This window comes from Apteryx mantelli, chromosome 1 (genome assembly GCF_036417845.1).
Source record: "Apteryx mantelli isolate bAptMan1 chromosome 1, bAptMan1.hap1, whole genome shotgun sequence".
In the NCBI taxonomy this organism is placed as follows: domain Eukaryota; kingdom Metazoa; phylum Chordata; class Aves; order Apterygiformes; family Apterygidae; genus Apteryx; species Apteryx mantelli.
In genome coordinates, this window is record NC_089978.1 from 164,709,886 (window position 1) to 164,724,291 (window position 14,406).

Genomic DNA, 14,406 nt, shown 5'->3' on the forward strand with positions numbered 1-14,406 from the left:
TCCCAGGACTCCCTCGCTGCATTCAGGAGCATCAGTCGGATCACGGCCCTCCTCCCCCAACAGCCTGCCCCACGGCAATCAGCAGGGTTCAACACACTCACTAAACCTTCCCCATTAAAAAAAAAATAATAATAAAAAAAAATCCTCAGCAGCTGCCAGGCAACAGCCCCAGGTCAGGGTCCGTGTTTGGCCAGGGATGAGTCAGTCACCCGCCACACATGCAGAAACCTGTTTTCTTTTCAGGACTCAGATGGATCGGGACTCCTCCTAGCTGTGCCCACAGGTAGGATCTAACCCCAAGTGTGCGCAAGTCCCAGAAGTGAAAGGTCCCCACTATAATCCCCTAAGCCTCTTAGCGCCAGCAGCCCCCACATTGCCCCGTGCACCCCACCATGCATTCCTGGTGGCGGGAAAGGGGTGCACGCAGCGCAGGGAGGGGAGCATGTGCGGGCTTTGGAGAGCTGGCATCTGGGGTTTAATTTCTATTAATAAGGCTAATGGGCTAAAGCAGTCACTGCAGCCCCTACACCACCTCTCTCGTGAGGGCTCCCACTACCCCAACATGGCATTTGTGGGGCAGCCCCCCAGTGCCATGGCCTGGCCAGAGGGGACTCCATGGGTGCCCAGTCTGGGGAGCGCTTTCCTCCCTGATGATTACCTCCCCGCCACACCAGGAGCCAGCCTGGGGCACCCCTGAAGCACGCAGCCCTGTGGAGCGGTGAGGAGAAGATGGCTGCCAGGCCTTGCCCTCCTGCCTGAGGCCTACCAGCAGTCCAGACATGGGGGGGGGGGGGGGGGGGCACCTTTTACGCCAAGAAATGAGCTTTTGCTGCCCTCCAGTGGCAGGACAGCACAGGGTGGCAGCCAGCTGCGGGTCACGTAGGCCTCTCAGCATCTGCCACATCCATGCCGGCAGCCCCTGGAGAAGGCAAAAGCCCCTGTGCAGGAGGGCTGAGGGCCACCATGGTGGGGGCTGGGGCCAGCACAGGCTCCCAGTCCCCAAGTAAAGGAGCAGAGGGGCAAAAGGCCTGGGCTCGCTGAAATTAAAGCATGGTCCTTCAGCGGGTCACCTGCCCTCAGGGCTGGGCTGCACAATAGCCACACGCATCTCTGCTAAAACTCAGCTCACGCCAATGGGGGCTGCGGTCTCACCACTGGGGGTTATTCTGACAGCGGCTGTGGGCTTGGTTTTCCTCCTGCTACGGCAGCCAAGGCGATGGCTGCAGTCGCTGGGACACTTACAGAAGCAGCATTCCTCATTTTATTTCAAGAAGGCCTTCTTTACAGCCAAACGAAAGCAAGGCAAGGAAGCTGGGCTCCCTGTCACTGCCCACCGCCTTGCCCCTGAGGCTGCCCAGACAGAAATGGGGTCAAGCAGCAGATGAGAAGGGGGTAGATGCCTTTATAAAATGACTTAGCTACTAAATGGGCCAAGAGCAAAGAGCTGGGCTTGCAGATCCATTCAGCTAGACCCAATCTCTGGCTCCTTTCTAGCAATCACCTCACCCTAGGGTTTATTTTCTAATAGCAAAAGGACTATCCCATGAGTGCCCTTCTCTGGCCACAGCAGGGCTAGCAAAGCTTTGTCTCTGTCTTCCTGCATGCGCTGCCCCATGCAACAGGTGATCTTACTCATCTATCCCTCCAGCTCCCAGACCTCCAGCATCCCCTCTCTTGGGCCACCAGCACCATCAGATTTCTTCCACTCAGGTACAATAATATCACACAGAGGAGGGCAATCCAAAGAGAGCAGCAAGGGCTTATTGCTGGCTAAAGCATGCCAGACAGTCAGGCGAGGCGGATCCCTGTATCCGAGAGGGAAGGGAGGTGAAGAAAGAGGTTACTCCATGAGTGACAGCACTAAGCTGCTGCCCAGTTGGGTTCACAAAGGTCACTTCTACGCCTTCCCCTTCCCTGCTCAATTCTCTGCTTTCTGCAGCCCTGCTTCATCGGATGATGGGTGCCGAGCGGTCATTGGTGATTGTGGGGCGCAGCTTGACTGTGGCAAATGGGTTGGTGCCTCTGAAAGAGAAAAGGAAATAGGCAACCATCAGAAAATCTGGAAAGACCATGCAGGGGACCTGCCAACCAAGCAAAGGCTATTTAGTGCTGCCAGCCTGCCACCTCCATGCCAAGAAGGTGAGGTAAAGCTGGTTGCCGAGTGTGTTTTCTTCCTCATTAACACACCCTGATGCAAGTTCCAGGGTTGTTCCTTGGGCTCCTTGTCCTTTCTCTGGGGTGGTCATGTCATGAGGAAGGGACAATAGCATAAGGCTGTCCCTTGCAGCAGCACTCTCTACACTTCTGGCCCCTGATCCTCCAAGCGAGAAGCCAGGGAGCAGAAAAAGGCCACAGAACCATTTTGGAAACATATGAAGACTCCAGCCTGGCTGCAGGGGGAAAGGAAAGCAGAAATTTATGGCAAGTCTCATCCATAGACGTGACACATCAAGGCTAAAAGCCTCAGGTCTCCTCAGCCCTTTCCAAGTAGGCAGAGCTGTATAAATCAATTTGGTCTATGTTCAGGCTGTGAGCTGCTATTCTGGCTCTTCCAGAAAGGGCAGGAAGGAACTTGCAGGTCTGGCCATCTCAGGATTTTCCTACCTCTTAGTACCAGAGGTGGGAGAACACCTTAATAGCCAGCAGAGGCTAGAATGGCCCACCTTTCCCTTCTGTCCTGGAAGATGGGAACTGGCTTTCCTCCAGACACTTCCCTGCTCCTCCCACATTTGGTAATCCAACAGATTAAATAATAATAGTAATGATGCCACCCTATCTACTGCTCCCAGAGTTCAGTCCCATGCCTGACTTACCGTGGGAAGAGTTCAGGAGGCTGGTCCCACACTCCTGATTTCTACAGTGAAAAGAAAGGCAACAGTGAGTGATCTGGGGTATCTGGGGTGGGGAAGAGAAGGGAGAGATAAAAATTGGACAGGAGACACCACACACATGAAGGAAGATTTTACAAAACACCTGAGTGAGTTAGGAGCCCAAGTCCTGTTAACAGGGCTCTGACTCCTTATTCACTCACACTTTGCATAATCCCACAATTCACAGCTGGATATAACAAATACCTTGAGTTCTGTGGTGGGGGGTGGTCCCTACACCACAGTTTCCCTCTTCCCCTAGGACACCACCCCTCTGTCTTGGAGAAGAAAGGAGATGCTTCAGATCACAAAAGTGTCATGTCTGAAGAGCACGGCAAACAAAGGCAGTCTGATCTACATTTCACCCTGCCAGCACAGCCAGAGATGCCCCCCTGACTGCACGCACACCCTGGTAACGCATTTATCTTCAGTGCCCTCACAGGCTTCCTTCATCCACAGAGATCTAAGAACTGTAGTGCTACACTGCACAAACACCTTACTCTACACCACACATTGCTCAAACGTGGACCAACCTGCCAGAGAAAGACAGAGCTGAGCCCTGCGGTCCTTATCCTTGGCCAGTATGTAGTGAGGGATCACTGACAGTTGTGATGGCCTTTTAAAGCATAGCAGTTTCTGTAGCTGGTGGCACACCAGAAGGCCATGTGTGGCTACCTTTATTCCATCTGGGAAGTCAAACATAGACCTATTTGTTCCTAGCTCGACTGGAGGATGTCTTGGGCAGAAGTGTAGAGCAAGGCTCAGACTTTCCAAACCTCTAATGAGGCTAAATTGCTCTGCCACTGTATTCTGCAGGCTCCACACATCTCATTGCTCCACCCTAGATCTGTCCCCACACCCTACTCCGGGGGCCAGATGGCAACCAGTGACCTAGAGGGTCACTATTGACCTAAAGGGCCTCCAAAATGTACAGCCCAAAGCCTCCTGAAGCTGCAGTGCAAGACGTGAAGGGAAAAAAGAGAACAATTAAATGTTGCATTTCTCAGTCCTTTGAGACATCCGGTTGCTTCCAGCCTCGCACTGACTTGGAACCAGTGACCAGGGATGGAGGGTTTCCAGCCTTCTATGAGACTGAGCAAGTAACATCCTGTGGGCAGCACCATCTTTGCTCTCCCTCACGTCCTCAGCTTTAACCAGTTAATTCCCCATGGCTGGGAGCAGTGATAGGTGGAGGGTTTCCTACCCATTATGCCATGCGTAAGTCATGGACTGGAGACTGCCTGTTCCAAGACTCTAATATGGCTGTGCTCTCAGTCTTTGCCCCTAGCTCTTTCTCTATCCCACCTATGACCTCAAAGCAGCTTTGATAATCACTCCTCCTCTCTTGGAGGTTCACATATTGGCATAGCTCAGAGTCAGTCCTTCCCATCCTTGGTTGCCCTCACCCAACCCGACCCTTGTTTGAACTTGGAAGAGGTGCCCTGCAAGGCCTCTCTCCATTCTCTGAGGGGAGAAGGATGGCATCTCTGTTAGCTGGTCACCCTCCCCCAGTCCAGCCTGATCATTCCATGGTCCTACTATTAGCAGAAAGAGCTGCTGCCCCGGAGCCACCAGAAATCAGGCTGGGAGATCATGGAGAAAAGGAGTGAACTGAAGGGCCCCTGGTGAGCAAAAAGAGAGAGAAATAAGAGGGGCACAGCCACAAAAGCAGTCCTCAGGGGAGGGTAGCCAGGCACAGAGGATCTGCCAACATGATGCTGATTGTCAGGGGCCACCAGAACAAGGACACAGATTGGGCAAGAAAGGCCAGTGAGAGTAGGACTAACAGAACCCCTCAGCTCAGGAAGGGAGGAGGGGCACACACCAACATTTGGAAGGCATTTTTCTTTCTCAACAGGCTTACACAGAAGAGGTGTGCCTTGAAGGATGAAAGTCAGCACTGATGGAAAGATATGTCTGCCTCCACACATACTGGTCACCCTTCCCACACTCACCTTCGAATCTGAACCAACTGGGGGCGCCACCCTGCTCTGGTGACTGCTGATACCCACCGAGGTGGGAGGTGGGCTCGGCAAACAGGCCTGGGCCGTGGCAGACCAGTAATTGCTAGAGGAAGGAGTGCTGGGACGGTCCAGGATGTCATCCATACTGTGACTGCTTCGGAGCGGGAAGGACCTGAACAAGAAGAGAAGACAGTGGGGTGAGAGTCAAAGTAGAGCAGGGAATGACAGTCAGCACAGGTGCTAGCCATGGCTTGTCTCCATGGGACCTCTCAGAAGAAAATGCACACAGCTTGGACTGACCCAGCTGCAAAAGCGTTTGAGAGGATACTGCCCACGTCGGTGGAGTCATCTAGGGTAAGCCTGTGAGATCTCTAGGGCATGGCCTGTGAGGCCATCTGCAAATGCTCCAGCATGGAGCTGTAGCTCTCCACCAGGCACACCCCCCACAGGCACTCCACTGGTGTGACAGACCAACAAGGAGGCATTTCAGCTCCTGCCTGGCCAATTGCTCTCATTACCTGGTGGCTGGCTCTTCCAAGCCCCTCATATCCTCCAGAGGCTTGACATAAGTTTCAGGGAACCAACCGCATCTAGGCCATGGAAACAGAGAAGATAATGAGCTCCAGGCAACCACAGTTTGTGGTTCTTCAAATCCAGCTGCCCAGCACAACTGATCTGCACCCATCCCACACATCAACTGTGCTGCTGCTGCAGCAGCTACAACATGTGATAGTGTTTCAGCATGCATTTCACCCCTAGATAGGGTTCAGGGTCATTGCAAGACAGTTCTAGAGAAGCCAACAAGACCTTTGTCCTGTGTCTAGCAGATAGCATCTCTTTCAGCACTTGGAATACTAATAACCAAACACAGAGATATTTGCTCACCAAGGCAGATAAGGAAAATGCCCTGCTGATTGATAGCCTGGCCTTCCTCTAGCCTCCTTTGGGGTTTTCTATGCGTGCTTGGAGCAGGGCTTGCTTATCTCAAGGGTTGGGCAAGATCACTGTTTCTGGAAGCAACATTAGCACAGTCCAGGGAGAGACAATCTGACTGTAAGCAATCACAAGGGACCCAAGCCCAGAACACAAGGAAGGTTCGAAAAATCCCCTTCTCCCAAGGGCAAGGCAGCTTCACCCCAGAAACCCTCCAAAAGAAAGGCTGCTCTTGTTCATCTTGCATCCAAGCGTGAACTTCACTGCAGAGCATGATGCATAAATCCCATGTGAAACAGCAGGATTGGCAAAGAGGTGTTGGCCAGCAGCACAGCTGGGGAGTAATTCAGTAAATGCTGGGTGCAGTAGTTTCCGTATACTGTCTGTGCTGGAGGGTACAGCAGCAGCTGCCAAGTGAACTGAGAAACAGCATGCCTCTCAGGTAACTCCAGCAGGTCACGGCCCTGAGCTGGGTCCCATGACAGGAGTCACTCAGTCATGCAAGACTGGAGGGGGTCACTGGGTCCCTGGCTTTTCTACCTAGCCTTCGTAGGGCCTTCTCAGACAGCACATCCTGATTTCACCCTGTCCCACCACCTCTCCTCAGCTCAGAGAGCCCCCATGCTAAGTACAACCAACTCAGGCTGGTCATGGCATGGCAGAAATGCTGAGCATGACACAGCAACACAGGTCTCACTGGGAGAGGAGGAGGGAGACCATTTCATGTTTAAGTCCCCAGGCTCTAGACCTGACAAGTCTGTATCAGCCTGCTGGACCAATTTACAGCACAGAAGTCACTTACATGGATGAGCCCTCCAGCTTGCCGTACAGCCAGCCATTCTGTGCTTCCGGGATCAGCACTGTGACGACATCTCCAAGGTCAAACCGTAGCAGGGTCCGGTTGGTACCCGTTCCATGGGGTACGATAGCCTGTACTCTCACCATGTTGCTTCTTCTCCTGCCTTCACTGCTGCTGCCTTCACCAAAGGAACCAGAACGGGAAGTACGGCCAGTAGGGAGCAAACCTGGGGGGAAGTATCAGAGGGGTCTGGCTGAAGTCCAGCATCCTCCTGCAAGACTCACACTGCCTGGAAAGGACCAGCACTTCCCCAATCTAGTAATTAATCTACTGGGTATTCTATAGGTCTTCTCTTGGGGGAGAAAATAGGGCACAGCATGGGACAGGGTTAAACATTCATCTTGAGAAGAAAAGCAACTCATGCTGAAAACCACTTGCTTTGCATTATGCCCTCTTTGGCTGAACATCCAGGGCACAGGCACTGCCTGCTACAGTGACTGGCTGATGGCCTGCTTCCCGGTCCTGCTAGAGCAGCTGGGAATTTGGGTCATTTTTTCCTCTCCTCCTCTCCCATCCCCATTCCCTTTTTTGTTTTTTAACACTTCAAACTGAAATTTGTCATGAATAAAAAGCAGGTAAGATATGAGGTAACTGGATGGGTTTTGTAGGGCAAAATAACGTTTAATCTAGTAGCACTGAGGCAATACACATTTCCAAAAAGAAACTCCACTGAGAACCAGCCATCCTGGTCCAGGGAGCCTTGAAGGCTGCACATCTGTGGGTTCTCCACCTCTCACACACCCAGCCGGGGAACCTGGCCTTGTCACGGATGGACTCTGCTCTGAAGGGTTGAGCTCAGCACCCCCCAGTTCGGTCAGCCTCTCGGTGGTCTGATGGAGAGTTGTGATCCCTCTCAAACCCAACCCAGGCAGTTCACAGAGAGACCCAAGCACCGTTTCCCCCCAGTGCTACTCCTGCTGAACTTGGGTCATACCGGCTGATGGTGTCCTTTGCAAGGGCTGCCTGGGGGGCTCTGGTTGAGGAGACAGTCTCATTTCTGAAGGCTCCTGAGAGAAGACACTGGATCTACTCCCAGTCATGGGAGAAACAAAATCCTCAAGGGGTCTCTGGGGCTGCTGGAAGGAGAGGAAGTCAAATGCAAATTCCATAGAGGATATGTCATCCTCAGAGAGAGAGGCTCTGAGATATACCTAGTCCTTCTCAGAAAACAAAACCCAGCACATTCCCTCATTGCAGCCCAGACACACGCTTCCCTGATTCTTGTCCAGGAAAGGCTGCAAGCACCAAGTACCTCCTGTCCCAAGGACTGGGCCTGGCCTCTGCCCTGCAGCTAGGAAGGGGGAGCTCCAGCCTCATCACCCGTAAGGTGGGGGCTGTCTGCACACTCACCATCTCGAGGTGGGTGGGGGTGAGCCGGCCCAACGGATAGCCCTGGCCATGGGAGGCAGTGAGGAGGCCCTGTGCATGGCTGCTCAAGGGGTTGCGGCTGGCCTCCAGCTGCTCCTTCCACTGTGGCGCCTTGCTCTGGATCATGCCCCGGGCCTGGGAAGAGAGGGAGAAAAAGGCAGTGATTGAAGGTCTGGGGAAGAACAGCTACAGAGGGAACCAAGGGCTGACACATGCATTAAATTAGGGACCATGCCTTTCTACAATTAGGTTTGTGGGAGCGGCTCAGCAAAACCCCACAGGAGTGAGTGTCTAGCACGCTACCCTCCAGTAAAGACCCTGTGGTCCCAAAGATGGCTTGCTGCCACAGGCGCCTACATCACCCTTCCCTCTCCCATCACTCACACACTCAACTAACCCCATGTAAGCCCTATCATTGCCCTCCACCCCAGCCCCAGGGTGTTCTCCCCCAGCCTAGTACAGTCAGCCTGCACTCCACAGCAAGAAATGAAATAGTTTTCTGCCCAGACCATGCTTAGACGCTGCCTTTGCCCACAGGGCTGCCCAGCCCCAAGGTCCTCCTGCCTGCGTGCCCCCTTCAGCCCCCCAAACACCAAGGCCATACCCTGCTGTAGAACTGGAGGAGGGTGTTGGAGAGCAGCTGGTGCTTTTCAGCCAGGAAGCGGTATCGGCGTTTCTCTTCCAGCTCAGCAGCTCTCTGGCTCTCAGAGATGAACGCCTGCATCTCTGAGCGCAATTGTATCACGTTCTCCTGGGCCGCAAGGGAAAGAGGGAGGAAGGGAGGGGTCAGCATAAATCCGGCAGTGAACTCATCTAGGCATGCGGGAGGGGAAGGATTGAAAGGGGTGGTCACGTCTACCAGCTTCCCAGTCTACTTGCAGTGCTGGAGCAGCACAGAGGGGCCAGGGTAGAGTCTCAGGGACCAGGTCCTTGCACATTGAAGTTTGCTAAATGAGGTAAAGGCTTGGCAGATCCTGCACAAATGAGTTCCACAGGTCAGCCACATGCTGCAGAAAAGGAGTTTCCTCCTTTTCAAATAAACCCACTGTCTTTTGAACTTCAGGACAAAACCCATTGGCTTCCAAGGAAGGACGAGGCTGCTCAGAAATCAGCCCTAGCTCCAGAGGAATCATCAAATTCATTTTCCACTCCACCTGCTGCAATCACAGCTCACCTTCATTTCCCGTACATTTTTATCACGGGCCCTCTCCATTCTCCACAGCTCTGCCATGCACTTATCCAGGTTGGTGGCTCTACGCCGGTACTCCAGCTCATACTGCTTTTGGCTCTCCTGCCACAGAGAAACCAGGCACAGTGAGGAACCAGAGTCCCAGGCACACTGTGACACAGCATGAGCCCCACTCCGATGGGTGATTAAACATTTGGTGCCCCCCCAAAAGCAGGCATCACCTGGATCTCTTGAAAAAAAGTCCAGCCCCCTTTCTTTCTTTTCTTTCCTCTTTATTTTCAAGGGTCTTACAGTGTTGATGAGCCTCAAGATGAAGGAGCAAGAACCAGCTCTCAGTTCCTGCCACACTGGGAGCAAGCCCCCAGGCCTTTCTCTCCCTCTGTGATACCATGTGCCAGTATGGCCAGTCTGGCCACAATGGCATAGGCCAACATACAGGACCCAAACCCATGCAGAGATTGGAAAAGTCGGGAGCTCTGGTATCAGGATGCCAAGTGCCTCAGCCCCATTGAAGCACTCCACAAAGTCCCACTGCACAAACAGTTACCTGCCCTCTTTAGCCCTCCATCCTCAGCCAGACCAGGGGTGTATGGCCCACGAGGGGAGATGGAGAGAAGTTCCCCCTAACTCCTGTCCTAGAAAGCCGGGGAAACACCTCAGGAGCTCAAGCGAGAGCTGTTGGATTGAGGGGAGAGGGAAATGAGCAGAGTTGAGGCAGGGAGTTCATCACTCACACTGATGAACTGCACATCCATTTTGGTGTTCTTCTCCATGTGCTGCAGCAAGTCCACGTGGAAGGTCTGAGCCTGGAAGAGGCAAAAGAGCCATCAAGCTCATCCCTTTGCTGTATGGTCTTACATGCACCACAGCATGGGGTGGCTCTGCAAATCCCACAGAGCCAGCGACACTCTCGCTGCCCAACTCCAGTCCCCAGGTAGAGGCCAGACATGTGCATCTCCTACCATTATGGCTCCAGTGGAGCAGCTCTGCAGCCTGGGGTTGCACAGCATGCCATGCAATGCCATTTCAGTACCCACCAGACCACTAGTCCCTGAGCTTCAACACAAGCAGCAAACAGCAGCTGTCAGGAAAGGTTAGCATCCATTATTTGTCCCACCAGTGCCACCAAAAGAAAGAGCAGACAGCCATGTTTCATCCTCAGAGCCAGACATTACTCAGTCTGCTGCGCACCCACCACCTCTTGCCCATGGAGAGGTGGAGACAGTTCCCAGACAGCCCCAAAATTGAACAACAGCCAGGCTCTGTACATGCCACCTCCATAGCACACCTCTGTCAGGTACATCAGGGATGGTGGGGAGGCAGGCACCTGCTGGCAGGCATGTGAGAGGGCAGGAGATGGGGCAATCTGGGCACAAGCTGGCAATCTGTGGGACAGGATGTTTTTCTCTCCCCCACCTGCATTAGCCCCCAGGAAAGACACTCACCACAACTTCTAAATCGGAATTCAGGAGTCTCTGCGTGTTGGACATCTGCATCAGAATTTCACCTTCAGGGAAAGAGAGAGGAAAGGGTGGAAAAATACCACAGCCACTTCCTTGTGCTCCCACAGAGGTAGAGCAAAGTGGCTGATTATGGGGCCCTGCCAGCAGCATGAGATTCAGCAGACTGATACACAGGTGTGAAAGTCCAACAGATACTGCAGCACGTTGCTCTCTGCTCCCTGAGAGAGGCTTGTAGCCATCCTTCCTGGGGCTTGGCTCTGGCACTGATCTCCAGGCCTCAGTTACTGCCAACATGGGAATACTATAGCCCAGGGAGTTCCCAGACCAGTGCTCTGCTGCAGGCCAAGGTGCCAACATGCAAACTAGGCTCTGCCATGGTCTCTGGATACCTGGGCAGGCTGTGCTGTATTTCCCCACTGCCGCGGCCTCCACAGATCCCCTTTCTGCCCCCACTGGTACCTCAGATGCAATGCACAGTTCTGGCCTTACTACAGAGAGCAGGTGCAGCACTGCACCTGCCTGTGCTTCTCCTCATTGCCGAGGCTATGTTTGGCCCTGATTCACCAGTGTTAGTATTTGAAATTGTGAAAGGAAGACACTCATGACAGGAAGCAGAGGAACAACTTGGATGGTGTAGATGATGTAAGAGATTGCAGGAGGAATGTATCTTGCCAGAAGCTTTTTGCTAAAATGCTCAGCAGTAAACAGTTCCCCCAAACATATTTTTAGCAGCCATCGTTAGGCTTCAGAATGAGATGGCACCACTGAATGTAAGTGCCTCAAATCTGAGTTGCCGTTTCAGCTGGCTGCAGGCTCAGAAAAAGACAGTACTCTATCAGCTATTGCCAGTCCATACTCTCAAAATTTTCCCTCACAGCTGCAAGGAGGAGGAAAATGGTTCCTCTGAGAAAACTTCAACTTTCAGGGCAGGCTGATTTGGCAAGGACTGGTTTCTGCAGCAGGTCCATCACTGAGGTCCTTTCCCAGGAGCTGGGCCCGGTCACTGATCTCATGGGAGGAGTGCTGGGCTTTAGGGGGATTTTCAAGGCCACACAATAAACCTGACTCTCACTGCCTGGACAGGGCCTGGCACTGTGGGCCACCATGCAAAGGATCTGTCTTCCTCCCACACACACACACCTGGAAAGGGAGAAGCTAAGGGGCAATGCCAAAGAATTTAACTGTAGCCCATCACAGGGCAGGGGATGGCAAGCTGGGAGAGCCTTACCCAGCACGTGCGAGGTAGAGCTCTGCAGCGCTTGCTCCCCAATCTTCTCAATTGCTTTAAAATAGACTTCAGCTGCTTCAGATAACACTGCAAGGAGAGGAGCGGGGAGGTAAGGATATGGCTTGCCTCTCAGCATCACCAGTCCCAACAAGCAGTGCACAGGGGCCACCCCATCTCTCCCCCTCCGCACCTAACAGTGGCAATAGGTCCTGGAGCAGGAGAGAAGTGCATCAGAGCAGCCCAGGACATGCTGCAAGGGGAGACCGGTGGCCTTGCCCCAGGTGACGGTGGCCCCTCCTGATGCACAGAGGATGCCCAGGACAGACATAGGAGCACGGTCTTGGGCCTGGGCCGTGCAGGACACCACTCACCATGGAAGGCACGCAGGTAGTTGTTCCCCAGATATACCAGGTTCTCCAGTGCAGGGTTGAACTGTTCCAGGATACTCTGGCCAAGCAGAAGCAGGTTAATATCAGTCTTACCCATGCTCCAGAGACCTCAGCAGGCTGATGCTCTCCTGCTGTGGTTCAGCTGGGTCCAGCAGGAACCCAGGGAGCTCCCTCAGCCATGACGATGGATGGCCGCATGCAAATTCAACCCCTGTGTTGGAAATAACTAAGACCTTTGGCTGCCCCAAGTCCTCTCCAGACAGCCAGGAGCAAAGCAATGCCAGAGGGCAAGGTAACTCGCTGAAGAGCCAAGTCATCACCTGAAGATGCCTTTCTTCCAAGGCCCACTCCATCTCCCCATGCTCACTACAGATGGGGGTTAACTGCAAGGGGACCTGTGAGAGCAACCTTTCCCCCCTGAGTCTGCTTGGGCAATGGCCCACACTTGTTATCTAGGGATGAAAGTGCCTTCTTCCTGCACAGGGTTTGCTGCACCACCAGATTCAAGAGCTTGATAAAAGAAGGGATGGACTGTTTTAAACAAGTATCTCAGCTTTTATCTGCCATATTTGTCAAAGGTGTTTATTGCCCACAACACAGCAGCTATTTGCTGCACAAAACAGATTAGAGGCTGAAATAAGGAATTCCGCCTTCTCCCTGACCTCACCACCTTGCTGGAGCACAAATGTGCACAGGGAAGCATCAGTGAGATCCGACTGCTCCTTCCAGCACAGGGGAAAACAGCCGACTTAACTCCTGCTTAGTACAGGCAATGCAGGCATATTACCCTTTCTAAACATGCTCTGTGTCCAAACCATCCAGGTTGCCCAGCTTCTTCCTGGATCTGCCCTAAGACCTACACCACACTTCCCTTCTGCCAGTGATCTGTTCTCAAATGCAGTCTGCAGGAGCTGCTCCAGTTCTGCCCAAGGAGGCATCCAGCCCTCATCCATCCATCCATAGGAGCCTTCCGCAGAAAACTGTTCTCCTCCTCCTGACTGCGCATCTCCCCTTGGCAGCCAGGAGCAGCCTTTGGTGCCAGGACTCACCTTATAGATGGAAATGGTGGATCTGTAGGACAGCTCCATCTCCTGAGCCTTTTTCCTCTCCCGCACAGAAGTGGGGAGCGAAGGAGAGCGTGAGGTGTTATACTGGCACAGAGGACCCTGCTTCCGCAGTGCCAGCTGGATGGAAAGAGTCAGTCACTGGCAAGGCACAACAGCAGGAAGACACATACATGCTACAAAGGGAAGAGAGCACTGCTGGAGTTAATAATTCACCAGCCAGGAGGTTGGAACTTGATCTCTGGATGTAACCAGACTCTATGGAGAGAGGAATCCTGCAACAGCCAGCAAGGGCATGTGACCGTCTCCTTTAATTATTGATTGCTGGTTCAGTACCAGTCCCCCCCTCCGTCCCATCCCAACACCTGCAGAGCCAGCCACCTGCCAGAATAACCTCCTTATGGCTTGCTGCCTCCACCACTCCCACTGCTATGAGATCACTTGCTCAGCCTCGCTCTGCTAGCAGAGCATCTTCAGGTACCTCACCCACAGGTACTGCAAGTCAGGAGATGCCTGTCAGCTTGTGATTGCAGGCAGCAATGAGATAGCAGTGGGAAAAAAAAGTAAGTAAAGCTCAAAATAGGTTTAACTCCTTCCCTGCCCAGTATTTCCCCCACCCCAAGTCTCAACCTTCTGGGTCCCAAGCCTCCCTCCCACTCCTGGTCTCACTGAGGCTCCCTAATTTCAGGCACAAGCCTGTGCCTGAACCATGCCTGCCAGGATCCCAAGCACAGCATCACCCTGGGAAGTTCTTGCAGATGGTGCAGACCTATAAAGAGAGGGGGAGAGCGCAAGTCGCAGGCCAAGAGCAGAAGGGAGCATTTGTTCTCTCCATCCTGAGATGCAAGGTTTTGTACTCAATATTCCAGCTGAGACACCTTCCTCAGGAAGATAAGCCCCTCCATCATGTGAGGAAAATAAAACCTTTGCTCCATATTAATAACCCCCTTAGTCCACAACCTCATTTGTGAAAATAAAGATCAGAAGGCAGGTAATCAGTTTTTAGCCCTATTCATGGCTCAATCAGCACCCATACTCCTGTCAGCCATGCCCCCTAGGTACCAGTGGGCACCAGGCCAATC

At 53.1% G+C, this 14,406-nt stretch overlaps 1 protein-coding gene across 7 annotated transcripts; it reads right to left on the bottom strand.

Moving 5' to 3' along the window:
- Positions 1–1,243: 1,243 nt before the first annotated feature.
- On the bottom strand, positions 1,244–13,517 carry BAIAP2L2 (BAR/IMD domain containing adaptor protein 2 like 2). Of its 7 annotated transcripts, none has more exons than XM_067309739.1 (14): positions 13,310–13,517; positions 12,243–12,318; positions 11,872–11,958; positions 10,626–10,687; positions 9,915–9,986; positions 9,166–9,282; positions 8,596–8,742; positions 7,974–8,126; positions 7,558–7,696; positions 6,567–6,789; positions 5,350–5,421; positions 4,823–5,003; positions 2,814–2,854; positions 1,244–2,022 (listed from the first exon to the last, which is right to left on the bottom strand). In XM_067309739.1, the coding sequence occupies exons 1-14, from the start codon at positions 13,346–13,348 to the stop codon at positions 1,947–1,949; spliced, it is 1,485 nt and encodes a 494-aa protein (XP_067165840.1). In that variant the 5' UTR covers positions 13,349–13,517; the 3' UTR covers positions 1,244–1,946. The 7 variants fall into 7 exon arrangements, with proteins under 7 accessions (XP_067165840.1, XP_013803370.2, XP_067165856.1 ...); XM_013947916.2 differs by having other exon boundaries at positions 7,558–7,699; XM_067309755.1 differs by lacking the exon at positions 11,872–11,958 and having other exon boundaries at positions 7,558–7,699; positions 13,310–13,516.
- Between the last annotated feature and the right edge of the window lie 889 nt (positions 13,518–14,406).

Excerpts from the sequence above, each read along its gene's own strand:
- BAIAP2L2 (XM_067309717.1), bottom strand. The coding sequence starts at position 11,000 with ATGTTGGCACCTTGGCCTGCAGCAGAGCACTGGTCTGGGAACTCCCTG. Across the intron at positions 7,700-7,973 it reads CCCCCACCCACCTCGAGATG|CAGCCCCAGAGACCCCTTGA; the intron begins GTGAGTGTGCAG and ends CTCTCCTTCCAG. Across the intron at positions 6,790-7,557 it reads GCAAAGGACACCATCAGCCG|GTTTGCTCCCTACTGGCCGT; the intron begins GTATGACCCAAG and ends ACTTCCCCCCAG.